General features: G+C 40.6%; 2 protein-coding genes across 4 annotated transcripts in view; one reads left to right on the top strand and one right to left on the bottom strand.

Annotated features, from left to right (window-relative positions):
• Positions 1 to 319: 319 nt before the first annotated feature.
• trmt1 (tRNA methyltransferase 1) lies at positions 320 to 15,946 on the bottom strand. Its single transcript, XM_038712712.1, has 16 exons — positions 15,758 to 15,946; positions 14,558 to 14,949; positions 13,391 to 13,580; positions 11,758 to 11,945; positions 11,147 to 11,262; positions 10,010 to 10,122; positions 8,045 to 8,193; positions 6,213 to 6,296; positions 5,780 to 5,849; positions 4,346 to 4,480; positions 4,073 to 4,158; positions 3,243 to 3,351; positions 3,067 to 3,143; positions 2,747 to 2,866; positions 2,322 to 2,436; positions 320 to 624 (listed from the first exon to the last, which is right to left on the bottom strand). Exons 2-16 carry the CDS (start codon positions 14,932 to 14,934, stop codon positions 550 to 552), a joined length of 2,004 nt encoding a protein of 667 aa, XP_038568640.1. The 5' UTR covers positions 14,935 to 14,949; positions 15,758 to 15,946; the 3' UTR covers positions 320 to 549.
• Positions 15,947 to 17,790: 1,844 nt separating this feature from the next.
• The window catches only part of nacc1b (nucleus accumbens associated 1, BEN and BTB (POZ) domain containing b), a 30,836-nt gene continuing 29,143 nt past the window's right edge, over positions 17,791 to 19,483 (top strand). For 2 of the 3 annotated variants that reach the window (XM_038712713.1, XM_038712714.1), the window contains exon 1: positions 19,343 to 19,470. In XM_038712713.1, the coding sequence (XP_038568641.1) occupies positions 19,385 to 19,470 (86 nt within the window). In that variant the 5' untranslated portion in view covers positions 19,343 to 19,384. Of the gene's footprint in view, positions 18,104 to 19,342; positions 19,471 to 19,483 lie in introns of those variants that run through there. The other variant, XM_038712716.1, reaches the window with a different exon arrangement.

Here is a 19,483-nt window from a genome sequence, read left to right on the forward strand (position 1 = left end):
CTGCTTCCAGAACTGTTTAAGAGAAAACACTGCTGCAATGTCAATTTCAACATGTACTGGGTACAATTACATGTAGTTCTTAGTAAAATGTTGATCCTGAATAATTAAAACTAACTATTCATTAAACTTTTTGAAGAAATTGAAAAAGTGAGTCTGTGACCAATAAGCTACCAAATCTTAAATACTTGTATTTCAGACATTTAAGCTTTTATTTGACAGAGCACCTGCTGGCTCACCAGGTTTGTCCCAGAGGTCAAAACTAATGACCAACACTCACCAAACCGCCTGTTCAAAGTCTACAGAAAGAAAACAGTTTGAGTCAAGTCAGCGTGAGGACTTTATTGGACTGAAGCAACAGTCAAAAACACTAAAAAAAACAACCTAAAAACAAAAAAGCTCTGGCATAAAACTGAGTGCATATTAACAGTTTTTAGGTTTTTGTCCCCATCCAAATACAGACTGCAGTACATCATTCTCACTGTATGCACTGGACCATTCAAAGTGTGTAATATATATATATAAAATAAAATGAACTATGAGAAGACAGAATCATTCCATTTTCTCTTCATGTGTCCGCTCCAGGTTGTGGGAATAGCAGCATTTGTCTCCATGGTTGCACGTTCCCTGGGGGAGACATCAATAGTAACATAAAAGAAAATACTCATGATGGACACTGATGTTACATTATAGACTCTACAGAAGCCAAAGGTCAGTTCTGACTGCTGGTGAAAGCACTTAGCTTCTCTGGCAGAAAACCAACAGCAAGCGGCGACCCACCATAGCAGCTGACGGAGAGGACTTTGTAACCTGCATGTCCTCGTGTTTCATTTCCCACCACGGACAGGAAGACTTTACCAGTGTGATTGGTATTAAAGTAACCGTCTCCACAGATGGAAGGTAAATGGTAATACCATCTGGGTAACTGTGAAAACGCAATTTCTTTTGGCCACTTGGGGGCAGAAATCCACAACAAACTGGATATTCCAAATGTCTTACCAAACCATTACCCATTTCCACATCCAGCAGATAAGGAACAACAACATCATTCATTCGGAGTCGTTTCTGTCCAATATTCACATTTTTTGCTCTGTTTTGATCTCCACCAAAAACATACCTGCTAAATGCTTCACTATGTTCACCAACTTAGTCGCTTACTTTGTCTTCAGTTTCGAGGTGGGTAGGCAGCGTGCAGTAGGTTTCAGGAGATCTGCTACTTTAAAGAGCTGCTTGTGTCCGTACAGTGGAGATGCGGGCCGTAAAAACCAAACCAATGAGCTGGGAAACGCTACAAGCGGGGGAACTCGGTATGAGCAACCCCTTTCATATTTACACAGTAATTTGACCCTTTGTTCAGATAAAAAATAAATAAAAGAAGATTCATGCAGCTTTAAAAAGGCTTTAAGACTTGGTAACAGCACACATTATTTATATATTTAGATTGATATTAAAAAAGCAAAAGTAATGGAGGGTAAATGCACACATTTTCCTTTGACTTCCTAACATCAATAAAACAAATGCAACAAAGAACATTGCTTTCTCTTATCGGGCTGGATAAGCTCGTGTGTTTAAAGCAATTTTCCACTTTTACCAAACACTTATCAGAGGTACAAGACAATGTTGATTCAACCTACAGCCAATTTAAGAACACGCTACAGTTACACTGTAATAGGTAGGCAGATGGGGGGATTTTTCTTCCAAGAATGGACTTCAGAATAATTCATACATCATTAATGAACTTTGGTGTCATTAAGGTTTATGTGAAGATGGGCATGTACTCAGCCGTCAGGGCGGATTTATCTTCCAGCACAAAAGTGATTTGATCATTTTACGTATAAAAGACACAGACAAATTGTTCATGTGTCAACTGCTGTTCTAGGAAAACAAATGAGTTAGTCTGGTCTTTTCAAGGAGAAAAAGGTCTGTTCTCGGAAGAGAGAGAAAAAAAATAAATAAATAAAAGGTTATTTCCAAGAAAATAGTCTTCATTACACAAGATGTGTCAAATGTTTAGCAGGAGTCGCTAATTAAAAGGGTTCTACCTACAGAAACCTCAGGAGAAAACAAAAGGAAAAAAAAAAGACATCCCAGTGCCACCCACTCTGTTTGATTGATAGGCAATGTTTAGGGAATGTCCACACATTCAGAAGTGTGATTACTTTATATAATAAATAACTGACTCCATGCATAACAATGTGGAACATATTAAGTCCTATATGTCCTAGTTTTAAGAGGCCGAATATATTTTCTCAGTCAAGTCTGATTTGATCTGCTCGCAGCTCACAGGTCCCTCTGTGCGGTTTCCTGCCTCTACGTGAACTGACCTGTCTGAACTTCTTGCAGGGGAAGTCTTTTAGCTGAGAAGAGTCTGTGCTCTGGTTCTTTCTCTTGTTCTGGCACTTCTTGCTCTTGTCCTGCAGGTCAGTGGAGATACCACCGCTGGAGGAGAGACAGGAGAGAAAAGGTTAGTGAGGGATGAAGGGAAGGGATGAAAATGAAGGAAATACAAATAAGATGAAGGTAGGAAGGAGATAAAGACAAGAGAAATGTAGAAAATTGAGAAGCAACATGTGCAAGGAGCAAAGCAAAATGGAAGAAGACTGAGGGAATTAATCTGATCCACAGCTTTATTCTCCAATTGTGGCTTCTATCTTTGACCATCTTCAAAAGTGTGGGTGTCTGTTGTGTGTTAGTCTGCCCATGTGTGTGTGTGTCTGTGCCGTTGGAGCATGGACGATGGGTTATTTACCCGGATTTGGCGCGAGCTTTCGGTCCCCAGAAGGCCTGAGGATTCTCCTGGAACCGGGTCAGGTGCCGTTTACGGGACTGAGGGTTGGCATCCTCCCTCACAGTGAAACAGGCTTCTTGACTGCACGCGCACACATACACAATCCAGCACAAAAGATGTTAGGCAAGCCACAAGGTTATACAAAATGTGGTTGTGTGAAACTTTAAATGTAAATAAAAAGTAGAAACTATCTCAGTGAGTATCAAACATTTGAAATTGTGGGCCTACTGAAGGGTCACTGATAAACTGGTTGGACGTTCAAGTCAAGGATGTGGTCTCACCTGGGCTCAGTGGAGAGGATCTTGAAAGCGGGGCTAGTCTCTGACAGCTTCTCCCTCTTCACAGGATTGGCCTTCTCCTGTGGAAGACAATCAATCAATCTAGTAGTATATCCTCAGCTTTTCACAGCAAATGCATAGCTGTGGTAATCTGTCTTTTGTAAATTAGTAAGGCTTACCCAGCATCTCATGATGTCCCAGAGGGCTGCAGGAGGAGCGTCCGTCTTGATGGCATTCTTACAGGCGTGAGAGAGGGAAACCCTGTGACCAGCATGTAGGAGAGCAGACCTGCAGCAAGAGGCAGAATCAGTTGATTCAGTGTGCAACTAATGTAGGGTAGGAACAGCTGACAGTGAAAGGTTTAGGAACAACAGGCAGCTAAAAACTGGGTTAGCTTATTAGCGTAGTTGACCAAAGTTTAAAACTGCTAATTAATTACATTTTTTCATTAATTATTTTTTGGGGGCTGTTTGATAGCAGCAGAACATGCAAAAATATAACATTATTTGAACCACTGAAAAAACTGAGATGTAGACAGCGTATCAGAGGTCAGGACACCAGGAGATAAACCAAAAACTATGGAGCTAAAAGGTGTTAAAAATGTGTTATAGAACTGGGGGTGGGACCGCCGAGTTGTGCAATTATTCTCTGTGGGTTCACTACAAACACCTTTCACGTTACAAATAGTTATTTGAGCCACAATATGGATGAGTGCAGCTTTAAATTGAGATAATATAGACAGTATAATCCAGGTAAAATAGATAGCCAGCCTCCCATTATTCATCCATATATTTAATTTAAAGTTTGACCAGGTTTCAGTATTTCTAATACATGTTTTCCAGTTAAATAAGTCAGTCCAAAAACCTTGTAGTTCTTATCTGTGCCATTTAATTCAACCTATGACAGAATATCAACAAATGCACTGTAGTTTCTTGACACCACAATATACGTGTGTGTGTGTGTGTGTGTGTGTGTGTGTGTGTGTGTGTGTGTGTGTGTGTGTTTTTACCTAAACTGGAGCAGGGGTGGAGTATTGCAGTGTATTGTGCTGCTCAGACTGTCCACAGTGTAATAAAGAGGCACATCTTCCAACTCCTAAAACAAACAGCATTATTAGGCGTGTCTAGCAAGCAGTAGGAACTAAAACTGTCAGTAAGTAAGATTTATCACACTTAAATATATACACAATGAAGTTACCTGATGTAATTAACAGCACCCACATAACACCAAAATATGAAAACCACCCTTAAATTAGAGCTTATATAGAAAGGAAAATGATTACCTCAGTCACCATGCTGAGCATGCCCTCAATTCGTTTGGATGTCCCAAATCTGGACGGGTTCCCTGACACAGCAGACAAAACCTTCTGGACAAATGCCAAGTCATGGATGGGCTCTGCCCACATAGGACCACCCAGCTACAAAAAGGACAGACACAGGGTTCAGCTGGTGTATTGTACAGTATGTGTTTGAACAGTAATACCTATAAACAAACAATGTTGACACCTGCCAATAGAGTGCATTCTCACTAAAAATAGGAAATTAGGTATAAATGCTAAGAATACATTTACAGACTGAAGCTGCATCATGCAAAACTACACTGAATAAAATTATAAACGCAACACTTCTGTTTTTGCCCCTATTCATCTTGAGCTGAACTCAAAGATCTAAGACTTTTTCTATGTACACAAAAGGCCTATTTCTCTCAAATGTTGTTCACAAATCTGTCAAAATCTGTGTTAGTGAGCATTTCTCCTTTGCCGAGATAATCCATCCACCTCACAGGTGTGGCGTATCAAGATGCTGATCAGACAGTATGGGTATTGCACAGGTGTGCCTTAGGCTGGCCACAATAAAAGGCCACTCGAAAATGTGCAGTTCCATCACACAGCACAATGCCACAGATGCATGCTGACTGCAGGAATGTCCACCAGAGCTGTTGCCTGTGAACTGAATGTTCATTTCTCTACCATAAGTTTCAGAGAATTTGGCAGTACATCAACCGGCCTCACAACCGCAGTCCAGCCCAGGACCTCCACATCCAGCATCTTCACCTTCAAGATCGCCTGAGACCAGCCACCCAGACAGCTGCTGCAACAATCGGTTTGCATAACCAAAGAATTTCTGCACAAACTGTCAGGAAAAGTCTTAGGTAAGCTCATCGTCATACTCATCGGGGTCTCGACCTGACTGCAACTTTGCACAGCCACTGAAGAGGAGTGGACCAACATTCCACAGGCCACAATCAACAACCTGATCAACTCTATGCAAAGGAGATGTGTTGCACTGTGTGAGGCAAATGGTGGTCACAGTAGATACAGACTGGTTTCCAGACTCCTCCTGACCTCCCAATACACTGAAACTGCACATTTTCGATTGGCCTTTTATTGTGGCCAGCCTAAGGCACACTTGTGCAATACCCATGCCGTCTTATCAGCATCTTGATATGTCACACCTGTGAGGTGGATGGATTATCTCGGCAAAGGAGAAGTGCTCACTGACATAGACTTTGACAGATTTGTGAACAATATTTGAGAGAAATAGGCCTTTTGTCTACATAGAGAAAGTTTCAGATCTTTGAGTTCAGCTCATGATGAATGGTGGCAAAAACAAAAATGTTGCGTTTAACCAATAATAAAAGCAAATTTCCATGTGTATAACTTACTGAATACTGAACATACAAAGAAAGAAAGAAAGAAAGAGAAAGAGAGTCACACCTGATGTCTCTGTCCACAGTGCTCACACTCTGGTCCAACTGGGGGTCCGGTGGCTGGAGAATACTTCATACTGAAATCACAGCAGATTCATCTTTACTACACACATGCTGTCAACCACAAGCAGATACAAGAGACATAACTCAGTTTTTTTAACAAGAGTATAGTGACTAGTGACTCTGTGAGATCATACTTGCGCACTGCGGTACTTTGAGCTTGATGCTAATATCCATGTGCTAAAAACCTTACAATGGCTGTGCTAACATACTGATGCTAAGCCGGTCTAATAACTAGCTATTTGCTAAACCATTTACCGTATCAAAGTGTTTATTCTAAGCAGATTCTACAGCAGGTGAGTTTGCTGAAAGCTACTCCTTCATTTTACATTGTCATTTCATAGCAGAAAGACCCAGCTGTACAGTGTAGACTGCCTTACTGTTTTCCATTGCTTGTTCTCCTGCCCATTCTCTGTAAGTGAAAAGACCCGCAGCCGACACAGTTGTAGACCAGAGCCTGTTTACTGCAACACAAGACAGGGAACATTTAAATACTGTGTTGTTTGTGTTTTTCCTGTGTATATGTAAGCATGAATCTGCACAGCTGTTCATATGGATACAGGCACATTAAAAGTATGTTCCGTTTGTAAAATCTGTGTCTGGTTCGTTCTTTCAGTATTTCGTTTCAAAAACAAATCTGAAAAACCAAAACAACCCAAGTCGTTTTTTGGTTTGAAAACCAAAACGGCAAACAAAAAAAAAACAACAAAAAAACAGACACCTGTTTTGTTTTTCTGTTTTAAACCCGTAACGGAAAACAAAGTAACTGCGTTTTGTTCCATCTTTGACCAGTGTTGTATCCCTACAACATGGTCAAGGCCTATCAGCGTTTATAACGCACTGGGGATCCCTATAGCGTCATAGGTCAACGCCGTGGGGGAAGCCCTGTAGCAGTTTGTGACAGTAAAGGCAGGTATGATATTTAACGTGTTAGAACATAGTTGGGGTGAGAGGAGGGCCAGGACCTTTGAATCAGGAGACTTGTGTTCGTGTATCCTGTGAAACAAAAAGTCTATATTAGGCTAAATATTTTTATATAAGGCTTTTCAGGTCGCATCGCATATCAACTGTGGCGAATATGACTGTAGAAGTGAGCACTATATTACAGAGCCTCAAACACTCAAAATTCTACGTCAGCATCAAGGAAGCGTTTTGTTTTGGGCTGATCTGAAGCAGCCGTTTCACTGAGCGATCTAAGAAAATAACCGAATGTTTATCAAAAGGTTTTTTCCCCCTCAAGGCTACAGCCAGGGTGCAACCTCCTCTCCCTGTACGCTCAAGCCCCCCCGCTCCCCCTCTGTTCACCCCACTATGGGTTGTGTTGCCAGTGGAACCGGCGCACTGGATGATCAGTGGTCGTTCCCTCTGGCTGGATGAAGTCTGAGCTCCTGATTTTACGCATAATTTGTGCGCAACTTACTAAATTCTTCCATCTCACAAAGAAAAGAAAGGTCGGATCGAAACAGTGTAGCAGAGGTGTGACTCAGTCTCAAGTCTTAGCACTCAAGTCCCAAGTCCGGACCGATCATGACTGGCAAGTCAGTACAAAGTAAAATACAGCTCACCGAATTAACCAATACCAGTTCATGTTTGCTGTGTACCATTGAATGTACTGACAACTTGGCCATCACTGAATTCATTTGAGAAATCTTAAAAACCAGAGGATTCGCAGGAAGAAAGCGTTCCTGCTGCTAGTGAGTTACAAAATGAACGTTGAGCCAATATTATATACATTCAGCCTCCAGTACTGCAGCTATATAATAATATTGTCCCGTTTTTCTAACTAAAAACCCACTTATGTTGATGCTTACATTCAATCAGGCACCGCCATCGCCCAAGTGTATCTGCTGCAGGTTCATCAAGTATAATACACAAAGCTCCACAAATCGGACTCATTAAATATCAAAATCAATGTTTTTCCATTTTGGTTTTTCTGATTCGGTTTAATGAAAGAATGAACCATACACGGTTTGTCTGGCTTAATATCCTCATTTTGACTCTCCTTACAATTCACCTAAATAATCAACATTCAATTTTTTCTATATTTCTAATATTTTTCATTTTCTAATTTTCTTTATCGCACCAAGTTCTGCTGTGGCCATTATTTTTAGTATTTGTTGCTGCAGTGACCCAGTTTTCAGTTCATTCAACTTTCATCATATGTGAGCCTTTGTTAGATGACAGCACAGTGTATGTGTGTTTGAGTGAGCACCTGGCCGAGTTTTTGACTGTGGCCTGTCCTGTGAAGACACGTACAAAGACCCTAATGTAAAAGTCGACACTGACGGACAGCAGGGGCTGGATGTATCGCTGGTGCACCCCTGCCCTCTGGTCTAAACTGTGGAGGATGATGCGAAGAGCCTGCAGGGGAAAAGGAAAGACAGACACACTTTCTTGTTCTTTACTCTTTGATGTGAAATGTCTGAGAAAGTCAGATATGTTTGCACCATTTGCAAGGCAAAAATGAAGATTATAAGTTGAAATAATATATGAGGGAAACATATTCTGCTGGTACTGCTCTCATTATTGAAGTCCTCCTCCTCCTGGAGAAGCTTGACTCGCGTGAAATTAATGAATTGCTCAGACATAAATTCAGTGTTATTAAAAACAAGTATTTGTGATCATAATAATGAATAACAACATCCCATTACTGACAGACTTTGTGTTTGCAAGAAATAGTTATTTTGTTACTTTTTTGATTTATATAATGATTATCACCAGCACACTTGGTATCCATCAACACTAAACTGTTATTTATGAAGAAATCAAGAATAAATAAGGGAGAGTTCCTTTATTTATAAGTGACTATCACTGCGTACTTCCTCCATCCAGCTATTCTAGATAACCGTTTTGGCCGAGTGGTCTCTTAATGCAAAGTTTGGGAAAAATCAAATAAATCTACCATCCAGCGGCCAGCAGTGCCGATTACCACAGAAGATCCTGATGCATTCCTGTCTGTTCAATTATCCTTCCAAACCAGAAACAAATCAATTATGTGTAGATTTTTTACAAGATTAAAATTGTCTTTGGATGGAAAAAGCTTTCATTTGTGGAAAAATTTAAGAATCCTGGTGGAAATTAGTGCAGTTTCTTTTAGATCATTTCAGCTTTGTGACCCTGGGTCTGTGTTTTGCGGTCTCCTTTTTTGTTCTGCTGCTGCCACTACGGTGTGCCAAAGTTAGAAATCTTCAAATTCAAAGTTGGAATCTCATAAAATCAAACCCTGCTTTTAGCTATAGCCGTTTAATGGATTTAAACAATTACCTCTCAGTATAGTTGCTTTTTTATTGACATCAACTTCACCGTTTACTTTTACTCTTCCCAGTTGAATCAGAGCTGTATTAAAATACTGCTAATGCAATCCAAACATTTCCTACTGCTGCTGTATTTGTCACAGCGCTAGCTTGGATCATTCATAAAAAAATGATAATTTTTAGCATTTTGTGACAAAGAATCAGTTTTAAATAGTGCAGGGAGTAAAGAAACAAAAGAACAGCCACAGTGAGCTGCAGCTGAAGAGCTGCAGGCGACAGGCTTCACACCACCAACTCCTCAGAAATGTAACTAACTTAACTGTGCCCTGCTGCTGTGTGGAAAACTACTTGCACGGTGCACAGCATGAAATCAGATCAGTGTTGCCCATGGCATGATATTAAAAGGGCAATTATTGACTGACTTCTGACTCTAATGTGAGTTTGTACACAGACGCCTCAGATGCTCTTCTATTGTATTTCTAAAAAAAAAAAAAGCTGCTTAAGTGTTTGCTGCCCCCAGAATTCTGGGACCTGGTATAACAAACCACACTTGCTTTTACTACCAGTAATACAGGGGTCTTAAACTTTAAGGATTATAACACCAGGAGGAGCAAAATGTCATCAGTTTGAAGGATTTATCATCATCTTTCTATCCTTGTGAAAAGAGTCCCCTAGTGAGTATATAAATACAAGCACACACAAAAATCCAGTTCACCAACTTGAAGCCACAGGCAAGAATCCATGATAACATTTAGTGTGTTTCTGTCAGAGCCACACACACACACACTCTGCATGCACTCATTCACAGAGGATCAAGACATGATGAATGCAAACATGGTGACATGTCTGTGCATGTACTCTATGCATTTTGTGTGTGTGTGTGTGTGTGTGTGTGGGTGTGTGTGTGTACTCTGTGCCCTCACCATCTCATGACAGTATCTGGCTTTTATCGAGACTGAACCATATTTGCTATAGCAGGTCTCTCCACTGTTTCCTGCCATCACCGCCATGTCTGTGCATGTTATACACAACAAACCTGAGAGAGAGAGAAAGCAGGAAATATAAAAAGGTTGCACCACATGGGTGGAGATTTTCAAAACGGGGCAGTTCAGATAGCGTCAGATTGGCTGTCAAGTCTAAACACCATTCATTGTACTGTCCTACAAAGCCAACTCATTGTGAGACTCAAATGGGATAAAAACCAAAGACGACTTATTTCACAAACAATATCTGACCTACTTCCGATCTGAACTGTCAGGCTGATTTTATGCCAACTTTTGAAATGTCATGAAAAATAAAATGCAATTTAAGTGCATGTTTTTTACTGGGTGAAAGCAAATAAACACATTTTATGAAGGTCAACAAAATCCACAAGAGAAATTATGAGTTTAAAAAAAGGGACGGATTAATAATGCGCAACGTAATACTGTTTGAAGATGTCTGTGAATATTCCCAGTCACCCAGGCCATAGTTATCCAACAAGTGTTAAATCAAGGGCAACTGAACTGTTTTTATCTTAAATAAAACTCTCTTTATTGAGGTAAATACGTCAAATTAATGTGAGACTATATTTGCCTGTTTTATTCCAATCAGATAAACTACAAAAATCACAGCTCTGTTTGTCCAAATGTTACTCATAAAAAATGACAATGCCATCTGGTCTGAGGATGAATTAAGAAAGGATCTGAATCTGTTCTGACTGTCCATGGTGATCTACCCCATTTTGTGGGGACTAATAAAGACAAATTGCTGAACTAATAATCGTGTCACTAACAGTCAAATTCAGGCTTTACATCTCGAGGTGTGTTACATAATATTTCATCCTACGTGCCAGCTTGAACAAAGATCAGCCATTCCTGCATACACACTCCATTTATACTGATGAAATGTGATTTGATCTCCACTTTCTAAATTCACAACATGATAATCTAAAGAATCTTGCATGAAAACAGTGGAAATACTGTGAAACAGTAGTTTACTATCAAACAATTTTAACCCCAAAACACTCTGTGAGACAGAAGAATGAAAAGCAGAAGAGATTGACAGACTGAACTACCCACCTCCTTCACTGACGGCCTGCACAGCAGCATCCAAGAAGGAAGCAGGGCTACCATAGGGATCCAGGTCGATTACATCATAACGCTCCTTCTTCCCTCTCATCTCATACATAAGCATACTGGAGAAATGTAAAAAGAAAAAGAAATATTAGCCCACATAACCCAAAGACAGAAAATAATTTAAATATGGAGCAGAGAGGGACAAGAACAGAGAGGAGTAGAAACAACATGAGTCAAGCCAGTTAAAAAGAAGAGCAGAGTAGTTCAGAGAAGAAAGAGGACAAAACGGCTTAAGAGGATAGATGAAGAGAGGCATGAATACAAGCAAGCCAAAGAGGAGAGCGACTTGACTGAAAGAAAAAGGCCAAAAGAGTTCATAAAAAAAAGAACAGCAAAGAGACAAGTATGGAGGAGATGAGAACATGATCAGAGGCATGAATAGAACAAGAGGTCAAAGGTGAAGACTGGGGAGGAAAGACGATGAGAGAAGCATTGGACAAATACAAGAGGAGGAGGAACTAACAGACAGCAAATCAGTGAAGCAGATAAATAACAGGGGCAGAGGCAGACTAGCGGCAAACAAGCTTTTCCCTGAATGTGCTGCGTAATCATACCTGGCATCCCTGCAGCTGGCCTGGAGCAGGTGGCTGACTCCGTTGTACTGGGCATTCCTAGCAATCAGCGCCGCAGCCTTGGTGGAGAAGTCGTTGGCGGTGACGCTCTGCAGGCCCGGGACTTCCAGAGCGAAACGCACCGAGCGCAAACCGGACGCCGCCAGACCCTCCAGCACGCGAAGGCCCCGCTGAAATGGAGAGTTGAGGAAACAATCTTGATAAAGCCGCGCAGAGTCATTATTTGACCACTTGGCAGCAGCAAAAACAAGCTGTACACCCAACATGGATGCATTCCATAAAGTTGATGATATTGCAAAACATGGTAAACTGTAGCTTATTTTGACATCCAGCAGACACAGAGCAGCATTACCATTAGTTCGAAGTTGTTTTTGTGTCCACCTGATGAATGTAAGTCCAACTTTCACACTGCTTTTAGCTCTGTTTTGGTCTCTACAGCCACTGAGTGCTCCACAGTGTCCCTCTGCTCAATCACTTTGTCTGTTGTTGAACAGGTTGTGTTCATTTCAGTGAAAACAGCTGCCTACTTCATCTGGAAACAACGTCGGTGAGATTCATGTATCATTTGATCATGATGTTAGTATGAAAATATTGTTTATAGCAGCTATAAAGCTGCAGTACCACATGGTTTTGTGACAGGCTGAATTCCAATAGTAACGGAGAACTTTCTTTACTCCTGTAGTTCAGAAGCTATACCTATTAATACATCTAAATAGGCTGTGGCAGATCACAAGGCTGGTGGTTCAATCCCCACCTACTCCTGTCCACATGCGGTCATAGTGTCCTTCGGCAAGACACTGAACCCCAAATTGTCCCCGATGTGTGGCAGCGCCGTGCCATCAGTGTGCGCATGAATGGGTGAATGAGCTGCAAAAACCTTGTAAAGCACTTTGGATAAACATATTATATAAATGTACTCATTTACCATTTAATCACTGGTAGGGTGTTTATCTTTGACTAGAATTGGTGAACTGAAGCTCAAACAGCAAACCTGATCATTCAATCCAGAGAAAGCGCCATTCACCAACAAAGGCTGAACATCTTTTGCACCTCTGTCAGTAAACAATAGGCTAAAACTCAGATCTTTACTGACAGCTAATGACATTATTTCAACATAATTAAATCCTCCAAACTTCCAAAAACTGATCTAATTACCCCTCTGTACCTCTTGGGGCCAACAGAGTGTGAAATTACCTGACGCTGCATTACCATAAGTCTGTTTGATGGAAGCCCTCATCCAAACTGTAGTTAGTACTTTGTTCCAAGCTTCAGAACCACACTCACTGCCTCAGAACATTGGATTTGTCAAAAAAAAAAAAAAAAAGTATAATTAACCAGTATGTTGTACAGGTACAATTTATATTTTGTGCCTCAATTATTGTAGACTTACACACGAAGAGAAACTTACTTTAAAACCGGTTTGAGAGAAATAAATATGTATTTGTAGCAGGGAAATAAATAAACATAAGGCAATTTGTCATTTAAACTGGATAAACTGCATTCGTATATTTCTAAATACATTATTTCCATTAATAAATTCATTCAGTGACTAAGGTAATTGTAGCAAAAAAAATCTGCTACTTTGCAATTACACTGTAAAATCAATCCTACATACCTCACATTTCTCCCCCACTGTTACAGTTACAGCTGGCTCATCTGCTCCGTTTTTCTCCTCTGTCTGTACGTCGGCCTCGTTCATCTCCTCTGAGAGAGAGATCACCACCCTTTCTTTCTCTCCAGGCACCACCACTTTCATCCCGCGCTGAGCCAGCAGATCTCTGGCAAACTCTGTGATAACAGCACATCTGGGAAAGGGAAAATGAATGCTTAAATAGAAGCATGCGGTGCATATATCATAACACAGTAAATAACAGAGCTAACTAAATATTCATGACATTTGCTTTCATCCAAACACAACTTTGGCGATTCTTGCAAATATTGTTTCAAATCAGCGAGCTGTTGATAGTACATTTTTTATCTCCAGCGAGGAGGCTATGTGCTCAGTCCTCTGTGTTGTTTTGTAGTTTGTAGAAAATCACAAAAACTACCAAACAAATTTTGATGAAACTTCATGTTGCTAGAGGCAAAGAAAGAACGGTTTGACTTTTGGTCCAGATTGCACCACCATGTGGCCACTGGCACTTTGGTGCTACAACATCGCCATGAATTACACTGGCATTAACTGGTTATGAGTCTGACTTTTTTGAAACTACAGATAATTCCTTGTTGTGCAAAGGCTTAACAGGATTTAGATACTTTAAGAATTAGCAACCATGTCTTTTTTGGTGCAGATTCAACACAGACATTTTCTATGATTACATCAATACTACTATCATTTTTGCACAATTGTTCATTATAATACACACAGGGGTTTTGGCATTTATGGTCTGGTATGACCAGCCACCATGGTGGCTAATGTTACCTAATGCTTCAGTAGGACGCTTTGGATATACAGAATATTGATGAGCTATTTGAATCTCTACTTCTGCTCCTGTTACACTACATATAGTAGTATAGTACTGAAGAATGTAGCTATTCAGCTTCAGTTATATAGACGTTTGTATGTACTTGGCAGAGGTATACACTTTCCAGTTTAACAACCTAGCATGTTGCAAAGCATCATGCCAACTTCCCAATGATATTTAAATTGATGACAAGCCCAAAGATATCTTCACTGTACTGAAACACGTCATACTTAATTAATCTAAGAGACTTAGACTGTGGTGTAAAGAAATGACGTGTCTTCTGGGTAAATGCCAAAGCAGCCCTTGTTTATGCTTACGTCAGATCTCTGTTAAACTCCTGGACCGGATTGTAAAACACCTCATTAGCACTGGGAAACAAGATGGCCGCCTTGCCCTCCTTGACCACCGTCTCCCCAGGTAACAGTCCTGCAGGAATCGTCTTCTCTGCGTCAGCTGCTGTGTCGGTGGTTGCCAGGCTCATACTTTCTGCTGAAGATTCAGCAGGAGCGGGTGGAGGTTTGGCGTTGGGAACATCGGAGTCCTGAGCAGTTTTCTGGGGTTCCATGAATTTCAGTCCCCTGCTGGCAGCAGCAACACTGCTCCTCCAAAACGTCTGTCTGGCAGAATGGGCGCAGGGAGGATGCAGACGATGGGAGATGATGAGGGGGAGCAGCCGAGCAGTATGCACCAGCATAAAGGTACACCGTCTCTATAAAAAAGACAAAGAACATGAAAACTCTCTAGTGGTGTGCAGATTAAATATAGAGCCCATCACACGCTGGACTTTTGCCGTTAATACCAATGTCAACATATAAACATTTCTGATGGGAATGTCTTTGTTTATAATTCTAAGGGTTAATGTAAAATTGTGACCAAAACATGTACTAAGCTTGATTTTTTTTAATCAATTATTAGACTAGTAATAAAGTAAGACTTTTACACATCATTTAAATGACCTCTTTTTTAAAGTGCCTTTAGCTTTGTGTCTTTCACTACAAACTTACAGTGCCTGATATTCTGGTAAGGCTGCAACAAAAACAAAACATATCCAGATCTCAAGATGATGTCTTCAAATCTCGTTTTGGCCAACCAACAGTATAAAAACACGAAATATTCAGCTTATATTGATATTTAAACCAGAAAAAGACTATTTGGCACTTTTCTCTTATAGACGACTTAAATTATTTACTGACGATCAAATATATACTTTATTAATACGGTTATGTTATTCGACTAATAGATCAATTAAAACATATATATATATATAACGTTACATATAGTTTCAGCAGTAGACCCTGGATTAAGTAGCTAAGACTTGCCATCTGACCCGTGGCTTTACTTTTCCTTTAGCTTCGAACACAGTAGTTAGTTTTCATGTAAAAATGTTTGTTACTTTGGCTAAACGAAAGCAAACTTCAGCTATTAAACAAGACAGAAGATGATGCATAATGTTACTTCAGACCAGCAAAGGCATTAGCTGGTTAGCTAACTAAGCTAAGCTTTGTAAACAGATTTACCTGTGGCACCCCCTCTAGGCAGACACTGCTTTCCTTATATGATAGAAGTTTTATTCTAAAAGCGATGCAGGTGGTCGTGCGGTGACTGTTTCCTCAGTGTTGCAGTGTATGCTGTTATTCCAGTCCACTCTCACGTTAGCACATGGAAGCAGCCATGTTTGGTGCGTCTCTACGGAAGCCCGCGCGGCCATTAAATAGAAGCGGTAACGCTGCTCCGACCCTCCGGCAGAGACGTGCATAATGTCAGGAAAACGGTGTAATCTAAGGACAAGAGAGAGAGGGTCGATCAGTCAGCCGCCGCACACACTGGCGTACTTTCTCCCCGCAGCCAACATGTGAGGACGGCGAGGACACTGGACAACACATCAGTATGCTTTCATGAATAATCTAATTTAATCTCGCCGTGCCTGAAGTTGGTGATGCATTCTGATGAAAAGGCTAAACATAGCCTATGGATTAACCAAAATATCCCAGACCTATGATGTGAGGAGATAAAAACTACCTTAGAGAAAATAAGGTTAATGCAGGTCAGTAGCCTACTGAGCAGCTTATGGGAACGGCAAAGTGAATTTAGGTCTTTAAGAGTGATGCTTAAGGAGAATAAATAAAAGTGTTGCTCATATTTTAAATCTTGTAGCAGGCTACTGAGTGCTGTCATATATGCTAAAAAATGTATAGGCTATAGAAAGTTGACAACGCATTTTTTTAATTAATTATAATGTGTGTTAAATAAACATTTTAAAGATTTGTCTAGGCTAAAATTTTTGCCGTTCCCTTTGTCATCAAACATAAGGTAGCCTACATTTTATTATTGCCAGTGAGCAAGGCTTGCGACCAAACTGCATGGGAAGTAAAGGCATACTGTGTCTGTCTAGTCTGTCAAATCAAAATTGGTTTAGAAACCATAAACACAGTAGGCTATCACCTAACATAAGGGGTCTTGTGAAAGAGAGCCAACGAGTCAAAGATCTTCATTATTCCAGGTTTGTGCTTAGCCTATATGTTGCATATTCAATCAATCAATTTACCAGACAACAAACCTGGGGCCAGCAAGCACTGTTCCTGCACTGAAAAATTGCACACATTGCAAAGGGCATGGAAAGAATGTGGATGTCGATAGGGGCCCATGCAACTCATTTTTGCCCAGAGCGGGTAAATGTGATTTTAACATCCCTGGTGGAAAGTAAGTAATTAAATTTACTCATTTAGGCTATTGTCATTAGGTACATATGCTTTAGGCTAGTTGAATATTTTATGTAAATTTATACTTCTATTCCACCACATTTAAAAGGCACATTATAATATAATCATATTATAGGCTACATTATGCATTTACAGTATAGTTGACAGCTTTAGTTACACCTTGCAGATTCATATGATCATTAAAAAAAAAAAAAGTTTTCTATATATAAAATCAACTCCATTCAACCGGCAATCTTTATAATGAGTATTTTTACTTTTGGTATAGGCCTACCTCAATATTTTACTGATAATAAACACTTGTTGCATTACATCATAAAGCTCATACATTTAGAACTTAAAACTTAAGCGTTTACAAATTGATTTTTGAAGATCAGTGTGTTTCAAAATGTAAGGCTTCAGAATTTATCTTCCAAAAGTTTACTCCTGAAACACCATTTTAACTTTCATGTCCAAGAATGCTTGAACAGATTCCTGAAAAAATAAAATAAAAAATCCAAGTAATTAAAAAGAGAGATCTGTTATGGTATGGCTACAAAATTATTTGAGGGTGTTGAGGGACTCATGACCATATCACCAAAATCCTGGCTGGAGCCCTGCTTGTAATCTTTACAGTGCGGTACTTCTGCCACTGCCTCACACATAGTAGCCTAGCCTATATTGAAAAGGAATATTCATTCAAGTTTTTCACATTAGCTATCATCCACCAGCACGCTGTTTTAGTGGTTTTCAACCAGTTTTCATAAAATGGGACGTGACTGTGGATAGGGGGAAAAACTGCCTCCCTCCACTGTGTTGTATGCACACAAGCCTGGAGCCTGAACATCTGGATGGGGGCGCTGTGGCAATAAATGCCCAGAGAGCGTGACGCTATACATCTGACACAGGAGAATTATAGAGTTAATAGTATTTGGCATGACAGGGAGAGAGAGCGGGGAGCGCAGTGCTGAGCCTGAATGCAGTCTCATCCTGTTTAGTATTCGCTGTGCACAGCGCCTGGAGGCCCCGGAGGGCTCACCTGCCCGGAGTCTAGACGCACTATCACACACATTAGAAAGCGGGATCGAACCGGCCCCCTGATCCACGGTCCGTGCGGTGTCGGCCAGGAGAGAGTCGGTTTCACCACCTAAGGGAGAATACAGCCCGGTGAGTAGCCTATAGTGAGTGGGTGTACTGGTGGGTGGGGCTCAGACACTCGGGTCGGCTGGGGACGCTGCCTGTCTACCTGCCTGCAGCGGTGCTTTGGCTCAAACCTTCAAATACAATCGCATTACTTTATAGTTGCAATACCTGTTTTGTCAGACTACATTAGTCGTTACATTAGATATCACATTATCCCCGCTACAAAAAATGCCCATTCCTCTTTTAGAGATTTAAAATAAAATAATAGCATATAGGCTTATATAAAATGAAAATAAGTGTAGAAAGTCAAAAATAACGCAATAAAAACATTTATTTTAGTTATTTCACCATTGTTTTGATTGGGTAAAAATAACAGCATGTCCACGTGCACTAAAGTCAACTTTTCTGCCATTACTGTGCCAAGTTATTTTTAGTAATGCTGAGGTAAACAACTTGAATGTGGAGGCGAGCCCATAATTTACCTTCAACCATGATGTTGAAGGGTTTTGGTGACAAAAGTGTGGATTTAATGAAGTCTACTTTGATAACCACCCAGGTAAACGCACATTTTACTTTGGGTTAAATTATCAGAATCAGAATCAGCTTTATTGCCAGGTATGTGTTGACTCTGGATTGTACAATTCTAACGATGTGCTACACAATAATACAATAACCCAATAATACAGGCTACAGTATAGAGAACACATATATATACACACACACACTATAGACTAAATTATTACACTGACGAAGCTTAATTTATTCTGACTGACTAAGTATTACCAGGTATGTGCATAATTAGTCTACATAGTTTAAATGCACAAAATCGTTTTTAGGGGGGGAGTTTAAGGTCTGAGAATATAATACTTTCTGTTGTTGATGGGAAGCAGTCCAGTTCGCCCGCGTTATTTACCGTAGCCTCACTGTTGGTATCTGAAATGACAGTATCCTACATAATGTGCAGTGTTAATTCCTTAAACCGCTGGCAAAAAGTAACGAGACGGTGCAGACAGCCTCCCCATCTATATGTCTGTCTACCTGTCTGTCTAGCCGATCAGTAGCTCTGCGATCTGTGTGCAACCCCTGGGAGAGTTAAAAAAAAAAAACAAAAAAACCGCTCTGCTCCTCTGCGTCCCCCTCCTCGATAACTCTTCGCTCTTCTTCTCGCCTGCATCTGCATGTGTAAGTGCGTTAATGCCCCCCACCCCCCACCCCCCCACTCCCAGCGCGCGCACGTGTAAGTATGTACGTGTATGCATGAATTGCGTGCTCCGGCTGCTGGTTCACAGCATACAGTCACAATGAATGGCTGCCTGTAGCGAGGCGGAGGGAGATACAAGACTGCGCTGGTCCTCCATTGAAACACTTTCCAGCGGAATACAGCCGAGGGGGTGAGTTGAGCGC

The sequence above is a fragment of the Micropterus salmoides genome, unplaced genomic scaffold (assembly GCF_014851395.1).
Source record: "Micropterus salmoides isolate LMB-PRFRI ecotype aquatic unplaced genomic scaffold, ASM1485139v1 Ms_hic_scaffold_12, whole genome shotgun sequence".
Classification (NCBI taxonomy): Eukaryota; Metazoa; Chordata; class Actinopteri; order Centrarchiformes; family Centrarchidae; genus Micropterus; species Micropterus salmoides.

Bases quoted from the DNA above. Each gene is read 5' to 3' on its own strand.
- trmt1 (XM_038712712.1), bottom strand. From the start codon at position 14,934: ATGCTGGTGCATACTGCTCGGCTGCTCCCCCTCATCATCTCCCATCGT. The intron at 11,946-13,390 runs GTATGTAGGATT...TCTCCATTTCAG, and splicing joins CAGTGGGGGAGAAATGTGAG to CGGGGCCTTCGCGTGCTGGA. The intron at 3,144-3,242 runs GTAAGCCTTACT...TGTCTTCCACAG, and splicing joins GGGACATCATGAGATGCTGG to GAGAAGGCCAATCCTGTGAA.